General features: G+C 45.0%; 1 protein-coding gene across 3 annotated transcripts in view; it reads right to left on the bottom strand.

Annotated features, from left to right (window-relative positions):
• The window catches only part of CC2D2A (coiled-coil and C2 domain containing 2A), a 118,490-nt gene that overhangs the window by 61,686 nt on the left and 44,357 nt on the right, over positions 1–12,447 (bottom strand). For all 3 annotated transcript variants that reach the window (XM_090035618.1, XM_090035620.1, XM_090035621.1), the window contains 4 exons: positions 11,934–12,074; positions 10,927–11,083; positions 3,595–3,833; positions 903–1,080 (listed from right to left, as the gene is read on the bottom strand). In XM_090035618.1, the coding sequence (XP_089891744.1) occupies positions 903–1,080; positions 3,595–3,833; positions 10,927–11,083; positions 11,934–12,074 (715 nt within the window). The remainder of the gene's footprint in view (positions 1–902; positions 1,081–3,594; positions 3,834–10,926; positions 11,084–11,933; positions 12,075–12,447) is intronic.

Raw genomic sequence — 12,447 nt, 5'->3', positions numbered from 1 at the left:
ACCTCTTGGTGAACCACCACAGGACACAGACTGGATGAAAAACTATGCATTGTGCACTCGTTGAAATATGATTTTAGTGGTACTTTGTTAAAATATATATTTTAGCATCTGTTTCATTACATTATTTAATCATTCTATTTTCTGAATGAACAAACCAGTTTTCAGGTAGATGCAAAAACAATGCTTCCTTTAACTACAGTTAACTTCATCAAAAATGCTTGACTCCTCATGAATTTAGGTACCTAACGATGCTGAATTCTTTCAAATTAATGGTAGTTTTACCATTTATTCATTCATTGATTCATATCCCAGCCTATCCAGAAGCTCAGATACTTCTGAGCTTTACTACTCCATCCAGGAAGACCACAGACAATGTGCAGATGCTTCCCTGCCTGACAAAGGGTGATTGTACCCAAGAGCTTGCAAAGAAGACTTTTTTCAACTGTTTGAGTTAATTTGTGACATAGGACACAGCTTCTCTAAAAAGAAAAAGTGTATTCCACTAATCCAATAAACCATACATTTGTGACTGTTTTTAATTCCCCTTTGAAGCCTATCATCCAGCCAGAAACTATTGATTTTAAGTGTAGTTTTAAGGCGTTTCAATTTTTTTTCTGTTTGCCTATTAATATAGTCCACAAAAAACAGACCAAGAGATATGGGACACATCTTCGCTAAATGATGCCAAAAATGCAGAGGGCAACATTGTATATTTGTCAAGTACAGCCAAAGTGGAGGGAAGAATTCAAGCACTTAAGAGCCAAAGCAGAGGTTTCCGTGATCTTTGAAGTGTTACTATAAACAATACAGAGTAGAAGCAAATAATATACAATGACACGATAAATATTAAAAAGACCAAGCTAATTATGTAGTGCAGGACTTATAAAAGGATTGCTGTCTACCTGAAGCTTCAAACTCTCTGGCAAATTGAATATTTGTAAATTGAAAATCTGTCCGAAGTGAACTCGGAAGTCTGAGCTTATTTGCCGGGTGACAGTCCTTGAGACTTCTTTAGTGTTGAAAAGGACTTTTATAAATACTGAACGTTTCTTTACATCTTCTCGTCGTGAAACTTCTGCCCTGTGAACATGACAAAATAAATTTGGTAATAGTCTTCAGATACCTGAAGGATGAATACAAAGAAGAAAGCGAAAGACTATTTCTTTTGACCACCGGCCACAGAACAAAGAGCAGTGGCCCTCTATTTCAATAAGGGACATTTAATTTGGATAGTAGAAAGTGCTTTCTGACAGTGATTAAGCACTGGAACAGGCTACTCAGAGAGCATGTGGAAACACCATCTTTGGAGATCTTTAAGGGCAATTAAGACAAACACTTGGCTGGGATGGTTTAGAAAAAGATGATATCCTGCCTGAGCATGGGGGTTGAATTAGATGACCTTCTGAGATCTATTCCAAATACAGTATTCTATGTTTTTATAATATTTCAGCAATAGAATCTGTATACACAAAAGTTTTACCCCTTTGGTTTTTAATAAGAGGAATATACAGGAAGTGATTGTTTGTGGACAAGCAAGTATATGAAAGAGGGTACCATCTGTGAAAATCTATTGGCCACAAAGTTCATTTAGGACTGAGGAGATGCATTAAGAACACTATTTAAAACAGTACTGGGTTTACAGTACTGGCAGGTGCAGAGCTGCCCAGTTTCTGCCCTTGGTTTGTTTTTCTGTCCCCACCAACATCCACAAATCCCACATACAACCATAATTCTAGATTTTGGTACAAACAGAAAAGTAAGGGGGAGGAATAGGTGAAAACATAATCAGAGATTTGACTCTCTGTAGACTGCCTCTGCACTTCACTTGGGATGGTGTACCCTGAGAGCTACAACAGCCCATGAGTGGTTGAAGTGAATGCATTCAGATGTAGGTTGTTCTTTAACCTTGAATCAGGAGACAGCTCCTGTCCTGATTAACCTCTAGATACCTTGCCCAAAAGCTTGACCAAAGTAGTCTTGCAGAGGGAAGTAGAGGGGATAACAGTTCTACCTATACAGTTATACCACATATATAAAGGGTCTACCTAAAATTGCAGGGGGATTTACCAATTTCATGGTCATTTTGCTGTGGCCCCACCCTTTGGTGCTGATTTGCAGAAAGACATCAGGGAGAGGATGGATGAGGGGGCAGAAGCCATTTTGTCTGCTGCCCTCGTGCTGCCCCGCCAGCTGGTGCCTTCCCCTCCTGGCAGCAAGGACCGCTGGCTACAACTGGAAAGCCAGCATATTGGGCATTTTTACATGTGATCGTGACATAGCGCAAAGCACTTTTAATTAGCATGCCATGCTAATTACAAGCACCCACACATCACATGTATTAGTGGTGCAGTGAGCTCCGTGCTGAGAGAGTGGCAGCAGTGCGTTCTGAACTAAAGCACATTGAACATGTTTTAGTTAAAAGCACACTGCCACCATTTTCTCAGCATGAATGTGCACTGTGCTGCTGATATGCAAGGCTGCCAGAGCACATCAATCTAGTCTGCTCCTACATACTGGATTTCCAGTGTACCAGAGCAGGCTCCCCACATGTGTGCAAGTGCCCTTTATTTTTATTAAAGATTATTTTTGTTGTTGATTTTGCAGATTTCTCAGATTTTGCAGAAAATCTGTGAAACTGCAAATTAAGTAAGTCCTTACACATATATTATTATGACTCAGAGTTCAAATGACTATGGCCTGCAGCCTCACCATAGGATCTGTGCAGTTTTCATGCTACTCCCTTGGCCTCTCTCAGACACGTATTTTCACTCCTATAAAAACCTGTCACAGAATTTGACCGCATGGTACACAGAGGGCTGTGACGTTCCCATGTGTGGCTTCTCCATTTTGCACCTGTAACAGTAGTACTGTTTTGTCTCCTTGGCCACAAAGAAGCCCCAGCAGATGCAACCACATGAGCATGCAGATGCAGTATGCAGTGCTGCACATACAGGTATGTGTAAAAATAATCCACGCCAAAAAACAGTGGGTTGGCATATGTGATGGCAGCATGTGCCTTCTGAAACCAGAGCCTGGCCAACCAGAGCCACACTCTGGCTGCCAGCCAGTGCTGGATGCCACAGTCTGGCTGCCAGCCATCTCCCTGATGCTGGATCACCAGGGCTCCAGCCCCTGGAGGCCCCCAGGCCCCCAGGTAAGGTTGCTGGGGCCAGCCCAGGTACTGGCCCCAGCCTCCCCTACCTCACCCAGGGCAACATGCAGAGCCACAGCATGCATGCACAGTGGTTCCCCAGGACAAGTAGCAGCAGCACCACTCTGACACTATTCATCCCCAGGGAAATGCACTTTCCTCATTGCGGGGAGATGCCCAAGGACCCTGACCATTCTTTAAACATAAGTACGATACAAGATGTAAATTATAAACTTAATTGAACTGTATCAATTTTTAAGAAACAAGGTCCCAATCACCATGAGAAACAGTGTTCAGTGCATATTTCTACAGTTGAATGCATTAACAATGAAACATAAATATTAAAAGTGAAAACAATAGAAAATTGTGATAACATACAAATGATAAAATAAAATAACAAGTTATAACATACTAATAAAAGGGTTGGTTTTGAGCAGCCTTACCGAGGACACAGCTCATTTGGGGTTACGTTTCCTGTCAGGCTCAACTCAGGGATCAAGAGAGGCTCTCCAGGTTTCCTCCTGATGGTGACAGCTTTTTCTCTAACTTGCTGTTCGACATCCACCCTGTCAACCAGTTTAGGAGGCACAGGTTTTACAGGCTCCTCACCAAGCTCAGAGTCCTCTGCCATTACTGCTTCTTCTTCATCTTGATAATGTTTTTTCTTGTTTTTCTTGTTTTTCTGAACATAGAAAATTAACATTCTACTTGAAACCATTTTAATAAAAGCATACACTAAAACTTAGGTAATCTGACTGATATGTCTTCCTTATATGTTTCAAATTGTTAGTCACATAGGATAACATAAAGAGACGCAAAGCTTTCTTATTCAGGAATCTTATTCCACAGGCTTTGAAATAGTGATCCTCGCTATTCATGTACCTAAACAAGAGACCTTGCTTCCACACACCAGATAATTTACCTGAAAAAATCTAAACTTCACATTTATTCTATTTTATCTTTTTAACATGAGCCCCACATTCACATTCTCTCTATTATGGGTGATGAATGATTTCCAAGACCACACTTGGCTCTTCAAATAAGTAATAGGTCAAGACTGTGATGATTATTATTACAATTAATCCATCTAGCATACAGGAAATAAAGCTCATATTACTAACACCACAAGCTCTAAGTAGGTCATTAAGCCAACATTTTTTTCTACTTTAAAGGGGATCATTATTATTGATCATCATGTACATAATATGCTGTGCTTCAGTTCTCTTTTCTCTTCCCCTAATAATGTAATGTGTTTATATTTTTGACCTTTTAGTCTTACTGACCAAACCAGGGCTCCAATATTCCTGTTGTTATTAGAAACAGGTAAACTTAGGAACAAACAGAAGAAAACTGGCACTGTAAAATTTTTATCTGATTGGTAGACTACTACACCAGGCAGCACCATGTACCTCTATTGTTCTAATAAAATAGTGTTATCACTGCAGATCAGTTAACTGATCTCATGAACCCCTCTTAGGATTACTGTTTTAGCAGAATGGTTAAGGAACATGATAGTTTCATTGAAATTTTTGTTTTATATTCCTATAAATTAATTCAATTAATGCTATGATTCATACATATTTAAAATCAAATGGCAAAAGTAAGATGATGTAGTCTAAACTTTTATATAAACAGACTATAGAATTTCTCACCCTGATTTCTGCAACTTGCCAAACAACTTGTGTAACTGTTATTGCTAACTAACATCCTAACCTTTTGGGCTTCACTTTCACTCTGCTCCCCACTTTCAGTCATCAATTTTCTCTTTAACCTACTCCATTCCCTTTTCCCTTCTTATTCTATTTTGTTCCCCAAAAGACCTAAATATTTTTTTAAACTACAACAGGTGCTAGCAAAAGTCAAATAACTATTTGCTCAAAGAAGAAAATGCTTTGCTGAGGAATTAAGTATTTTGTTCACCTGCATCTGACTGCAAAAAGGCAAGGATTTACATGGTTGAGAACTATAGATTCTCTTATAATCTAAACTTCAAACATGTGTAGTCATTCCTGAAGCTAGGTGCAGCTCTTGTTAACTTCTACATGCATTCAAATGCTACTACTGATACAGCGATGATTTCCACTTCTCTACATCTGACCTGTGGCTCCTTCTTCTTCACTGTAACAAATTACAGTACTTTCCTCACATAACACAAACCTTGTTCCCCAAAAGCAGCCTCCCCCCAAACTGGCATGAGTGTTATAATCAGGGAAGTTCCTTTCTTCACTGGAAAAGAAGCAAGCCTATGCACACTGTGCATGCTACACATATAAGAGACATCCTATACCATTTTGTTCACTGCTCATAAGAAATACATTCTTTTTAACGCCTGTTGGGACATGAAAAATGCCCACAATCACAGAGATCTGAACTTAAAACACAGAAGAACATTTTTTGATCTGATTTAATGGAAGAGTTGAACTGCTGAAATGCAAGCAAATGAGCCTGAAAATCAACACCAGGCAAAACAATCTACTCTAGCAATACAAAATAAACTTCTCAGGCCATATCTATCCTACCAGGGAAGGGGACGGGAGAGGGCCCTGCTGCTTTACCTGGCAGCTGTAAGGTTGGTGGACTGCTGGTATAGACAGGTCCTCCAGCAGGAGTTCCTCTTCTACTAGATCTAAACCAGCTCCCAACACAACAGGAGCACTGCTGGCAGAAGCTCCATCCACCCCACCCGAAATCCTGGCAGAGATGTACTAGGTACAGGGGACATAGACAATCCTTCACTTACAGTAGTTTCAAAAGGGGAGGGAGGAACACTACTCTAGATCACCTGCCCTCCATTAGGTTGTAGTAGTTAACATATTTTCTCAGGGTCTTGTTACACATTAATTTAGGTGGTTCCTGGAGCTCTTAACACCTGGATTGTCCACACATTAACACCTGAAACTGGTTTCAGGTGGCTTAAAAGTTATGCCATTACAGGGCAAGTTGATCTCTGATACCCAGCTTGTGTTTCATTAACGTGTAGCCACTTCTCACAGATGAGCTGCCCTAGGCATCCTCCAGCATCCCAGGATGCAGTGTCCTCTTCCTCACCCTCCTGTTCTGCGTGGACAACTTTCCACCCTCTGAAGTCTAAGTCTAAGTCTACTGCTCAGGGAAGGGATTCTGGCACCAAGTGAACTCCCCTTCCTGCCTCCAGGGATATGTCCTTCCCACTCCAAGCGTGCAACCCTATGCAAACAGGCTGCAGAGCATATTCTAGCTATCCAGGTTCCAGGGCAGAGATGGGTCTAGGAATGGGGTCTAGGGAGATGATGGGGGGAACAAAGTAGGAAGTCAGATCAGGTCTCTAGGAGCTGAGGCTTCCTTCCTAGGGCAGGGACAGTAGCTCCCTCAAAAATTGTTTTCCCTCACTGCTCCCACCCACCCCAGGGAGCATGACCAGCACTCCCAATCCCAAATCCGAGTTTATGAAAACAGAAGACCATCTTTAATTTACTTCCTCTTTATTTTTTATTGTATCCTTCAATGGCTGACTTCCCTCATATCACTATCCATCCCCTATTCCCATTTCCTTTCCACCTCCCATTTGATTACCCACCACCATTCCATTAACTCTCTGCCTTCCAGCTTCATGTTCCTACTTCCTCCCCACCACCAACCCATCTTTCACACATCCTCACCTACAGCAGGAATAGAAGCCTGACCTAGCTCACCAGCTCTCTAGTGGCAATTCACAGCTATAGCACTTAGTCTGGCCTCAGTTCGCCAGCCCTCTAGTGCAGGGGTGGGCAAAATATGGCCCACAGACCGCATCTGGCCCACGAGGCCATTCTATCCGGCTTGTGGGGCCCTTAAAACATTTTAAAATTAATATTAATCTGCCTCTGGCTCCTGTAAAAATGACAGCAGCCAAGGGCAGTAGGGCCCAAGGGAAGCCATGGCAGGCCCCTGAAACAGTAGGGCCCACCCGGCCCCACCCCACCCCCAGCCGGAAGCCCCTAACAAACAGAGGCTTCTGGCCTGGGACCATGAGGATGCTTGTGCCAGAGCAGGAAATTCAGGTAAGAACGGGGGGCTGGATGAGGGCAGGGGAGGACCTCAGGCGATCACCCCAGTCCTCGGAGCTGGGCCAGCTCCTGCTGGGTCTTGTGGGCAGCTGGGAGCAAGTGGGCATGCAAGCCAGCAACAGCTGGAATCCTTTCACTCAAACAGGTGAGTGCAGGGTCAGGGCTGTGCGCGCTGGTCCCTGCCTAACTGCAGGGCTGCGGCGGAGGGGCTGGGAGTGAGCAGGTGCACGGAAGCCAGTGCCGGTGTCCTGGGGCTGCTCCCCTCTCTCCCTGCTGACAGAGCCCAGCCAGCTGTGCCCTGGGCTCCTGCCACCCTGCTCTAGACCCCGCTGGTGCTGGACCCAGGGCACCGCTTGGATGTTGCTGGCTCCCAGCCCCACCATGGTACAGGCGGGGACCAGTGTGCGCTCACCCATTTGGGAGAAAGGATGGGGCCTCAGACTGCCCAGGAGGGTACCCGCCTCCCTGGCTGCCTGGCCTGGGGCCAGGTGGCCATAGAGACTTGCATCAGACCCATGGCCATGTTTGCATTCTGGCAGCTCCTGCCACTGCCAGGAAGCCAGGGGCCTTGGGGGAAGGACCTGTCTGGCTCTGGGGTGTGCCCAGGGCTACTGGGGGTGGCAAGAGCCAGCAGGGTTGTTGCCCATGGCATGGTCAGTGCTGGGAGGTGGTGCAGAACTTGCATCACACACCCGAAGCTTAGGGCAGCAATGGGCCAGCTCCCCCACAACAGGCAGCCCCAGCAGGAGCTGCCACCCCAGAGGGAAGGTCCGACCCTGCCTGCTCCGCAGGAGCCTGGCGGCCCACTGCCAGTTCATTCTCCGGCCCCTAGATGGGCAGCGAGTCTTTGACAGGAGCCAGACCAGAGCTGTGGCCGCTTTTCCACTCTGGAAGCTCCTGAGGCTGCAAGGGGCCTGGGGGCCCCAGGGAAGCTCCTGGCCAGCCTCTGGGGCAGCATGTGCCGCCTCCCGAGACTGCTGGGGGTGGCATGACCTGGCAGGGACCCTGCCTGGGGCACGGGAAGCCCAGGGAGGCCGCAGGAGATTCCGGAGCAGAAAAGTGGTCATGGACCCAATCCAGCTCCTGAAGCAGCCTCAGTGTTCATCCTGAGGCTGGGAGGCAAGCTGCCTGCAGGCCGCTGGACCCCTGAAGAGCAGGAGGGAGAGCTGGGGCTCTACCCCAGGGCAGCAGCACCCACTGGGGCACCAGTGGGGAGTGTAGGCAGGCTGTTGCTGTCCCAAGCCTCAGGTGCAGGATGTAACTTCCGTGCTGCCTCCCTGTGCTTCCCATGCGCTGGGTTGCATCCCTGACGAGTCATGCTGCCTACAGTGGCCTTGGGTGCCCCCCCATGATGCCCCCCAGGATGGCCAAGAGCTTCTCCAGGACCCCTGGGCTCCTGGAAGCTGCAGGAGCTTCTGAAGCAGAAGAGCAGCCGCAGCTCCACTCCAGCTCCTAGCACTGCCTCCCTGCCTGTCCTGGGGCAAGGGGGTGAGCTGGGCCCTGTGGGGCGGGGGGGCCAGAGCTTCCTCCCAGGGTGGCAGAACCCACCGGAGCCACCCGTGAGGCAGGGCAGCTGGGTCATTGCTGCCTCAAGCCTCAGGCACAGGATGTAACTTATGCATTACCTCCCTGCACTTCCCACACCATGGGCTGCATCCCCAGCAGCTCCAGGGGCTCCTCGTGCTGCCCCCCGGGCCTGAAAGACCCTTCTTCAGCTGCCCCCAGCCTTATGGCAGCACCAGGAACTGCCAGAGTGCAAATGTGGCCACAAGGCTTGATGCAGCAAGGGCCTGGCTGGCTCCCCCCACAGCTGACCCCAGGGTGCGGTGCCACACCAGGGGGAAAGGCCCAGGCCCCCCTGCACACCAGGGGCCTGGAGGCCCACTGGCAGCTTGTCCCCCCCGTCCCCGGGACAGGCAGGGAGGCTCCACCATGAGCAGAATTAGGCCTGCGGGTGTTTTTGCACTCTGGAGGCTCCTGCAGCTGCCAGGAACCAAGGGGCTGTCTGGGAAGGGTCTGGCTGGCTTGGGAAACAGCACAGGGGTGCAGCTGAGGCCAGTACAAGCCAGAGAGGACCAGCACAGGGCAGTGGAAGCCTGGGGAGGCTCCCCCAAAGTTGGATCTGAGCAGCTGCAGCAGTATGCTTGGGCTCTGGGCTATTGCAGAGTGGGGGCGGGTGCAGGGCGTTCCCATGCACCCCTCACATCCTCACCCTCAAACCCTTTCTGCAAACCCCACAGCCACACCCTCCTCCACACACAATAACACATCACACAAATACCACACACATACACATCCACAGCTCCCCAAAAACCCCACATCCACCCACCCATACCCCCCACACACTGTACAAGAGTAAAACTGCATTTTGAGCCAGTATGCAATCACTTCTACATACAAAAGCACAAACACACACATATCAGGATAAAAAAAATATATATATATATATTTTTTAATTGAATTAAAATTTAACATTATGGGTATTTGACTTTTAGTACGTAATTTGTTTTTTCCAGTTCTACGATAGCAAACCCTCTTCCTCAATGGAGTACTTTCAGGGGCAAGGGGAGGGACTTCTGGTGGCAAGGGTCAGAGGTTGGGGGGGCAGGGGGAATGGGGACTTCCAGTCCAAGATAGCAACCAGGGGGCGAGGCACCTGCCCAGGGGTAGAGCTACTCATACAACCCTCAACAGCTTGCCAAAATGTGGTAAGCAGCCCTCCACACAAAATAATGGCCCACTCCTGCTCTAGTGCCAAGTCATAACTGTGCAGCTTGGGAAGAGTGAGAGAAGGTTTTTCGCCTTAAGGCATGACTGCTGCAAACTTGAGCTAGCACGAAAACTGATCAACATCTGAGTGGCTTGAAGTGCAACATGCAACAAGGCCCTCATATGTAACCTTTATCCCCTAAACCAGCTAGGCAGAATCTAGGTGAGCATTATATGTGAAGAAAAGTGATACCCATGGGTCTGGAAATTTGGAATGGGAAAATTTGGTGCAATTCTGGGAACCATTGTAATTAACACTGACAATACTTTCCGCCCTTCCTCCATCACCAAATTACTAATGGATTGGGTTGATCCATGCCCAGACCCAGCACACCAGCTCTGACCTGGCACACAGCCCTGGACCTGGTGTGCTGGGTTTGATCCTGCATGCTGGCTCCAGAGCCACATGCTGAGACAAACTTGGATGAAGCAGGGTTAAAGCTGGAGCAGTTTTGTTATAATCATATTGCTGTAGGCAACATATGATTTTGCTGTAGGCAATATATGATTATAAATTTGAGTGATTTAGCAAACTTGTATTGCTACAGGCTTCTGCAAATGTAACAGTTAAAGCACAACAGCTGCTGCACTCTGCTGCAAGTGAACATTTGTCCATGACAAATACTGCTATGAACAAAAAACTCTGTAATGTAGACAAGGCTTTTCAGAAAGTGTAACTTCCTGTACTCAACCAAAAACAACATGCGTCAATAGAATTAGCATAAAAAGAATTTAGCAACAATCCTAAACATAATTTATCCATGTGAACCCAACTGTGGTTTAAACATTTGTACATGACCATCCTTGACTTTCAGCTACCTTAGAATCATAGAAAATTAGGATTGGAAGGGGCCTCAAGGGGTCATCTAGTCCAACCCCCCGCTCAAAGCAGGACAATCCTGAAGTAGGACTTAACAGAAGATACCTCGAAGACACGTTTAGCAACAATGCAATCTAGAAAATACGAGCTGTTTCCATTACCTTTGCCTTCCTCCAGGTTTTCCACTCTTGTAATGCAGTTTTGTATTCTTCCATTTTTTTCTCGTATTCTTCTATATATTCTTCCAAAAGTTCATTTATTTCAGCTTGAACTTCTTCTTCAAATGCTTTTTCATCTGATCTTCGGTCAACCTCTTCCCTTCAAAACAGTTTGGTATAATTTGACAATGTACCACGCACTATTAGGTCTATATGTTGTATTATTGAGCTTATAAATGACAAAATAATCATTACAGAACAATGTTATAATCAAAGTTGAGTCCTTTCTCTATACCAAAAATATGTTCTACTGAAAAATTCATTCACATCTTAGCCTTCCTTTCATTTACGTTACCACACAGGGTAATTTTTCAAGCAATTCTCAGCAGAGTGGCTCTAGCAGTACTATCTTTTTCGTAAGTTCAGATAAATACAAAGAAAGTTTTTGGAATCCTGAAATGAGTTTCTTATTAAGGAACTACAAACTTTAATTAGTAAATTAATTTTCACATACTACAGTTCTTCAATGCAGTATTTAGCAAATCTCACCCCTTTGTTGCCATTAGTTTGTAAGTGATTGTATTCTCTTAAAATAAAATTAATTAGAAATTAATGAGCTAATGTGGTGATAAACCTAAGTAAGTCATAAAATATGAGAGACATTCCAGAACAATTTATATGCAGCATATAATAAATACTTCAAAATGGCAGGGAATTAGTGTCAAGATTTGTGATAGATGCAAAAAGAATAGAAAGCGGACAGTAACTATCAATGATTAACTTAATTCTGCCTTTATTTGTTATCCTCTGGAAATTTCTCTCTGCTACAACAATTACTTGTAACTTTTAACCTAAAAAAGGAAGAGTAGCAGGTCCACCCTATAACAATTGTTGGCTAAAGACTTATCTTAGTGTCTATTTCATGTAATTTTTGAGTTCCCAAACTTGACTGTTTTCCATGAAATCCAACTGCTGGCTCATGAAGTAACAAAAATGTTATCAAAACATACTTTCGCAAATATAGTTTTATGGGTGTACTAGTAAACTTCTGAAAGTCACGCAGGGATTTTATTTCTTTCCAAACTTTTATGATAGTCTTGAGCAACATTCGATCTTTTTCTTGTTCGGCATCTCGAAGTCGTCGTGTTTGCCTACAAATATATACAAACAAAACTGAATTTACATAACTAGACAAAACAATACAGAGAGAATCTGTGATGTAGTAATTATGTTGTTTTCAACTTGACTGATGTCTGCAATGACTTTTAAACCAAGAAAGCATAAGAACCCGCATAAGATTTGAAGATAACAAGATGTAGTTTCCTTTAAGATCTGCATTCTGTTCTTTTAAATTACCGACAATCTGACTCCAATTACAGTAATTCTTCAGAGTTCTCCAAGTCTTCAAAAAGGCTTATTACAGCTGTATGTTATTAAAAGCATTTTAACCTCAATATGTGTAAACAATAATCCAACACTGCCACTATGAAGTAATGCCTAGTACAGCCATACATTACAAAACAC

Source organism: Crocodylus siamensis, chromosome 2, assembly GCF_052110815.1.
Source record: "Crocodylus siamensis isolate JL-2025a chromosome 2, ASM5211081v1, whole genome shotgun sequence".
NCBI lineage: Eukaryota > Metazoa > Chordata > Crocodylia > Crocodylidae > Crocodylus > Crocodylus siamensis.
This window is presented reverse-complemented; position numbering and strand designations above follow the sequence as displayed.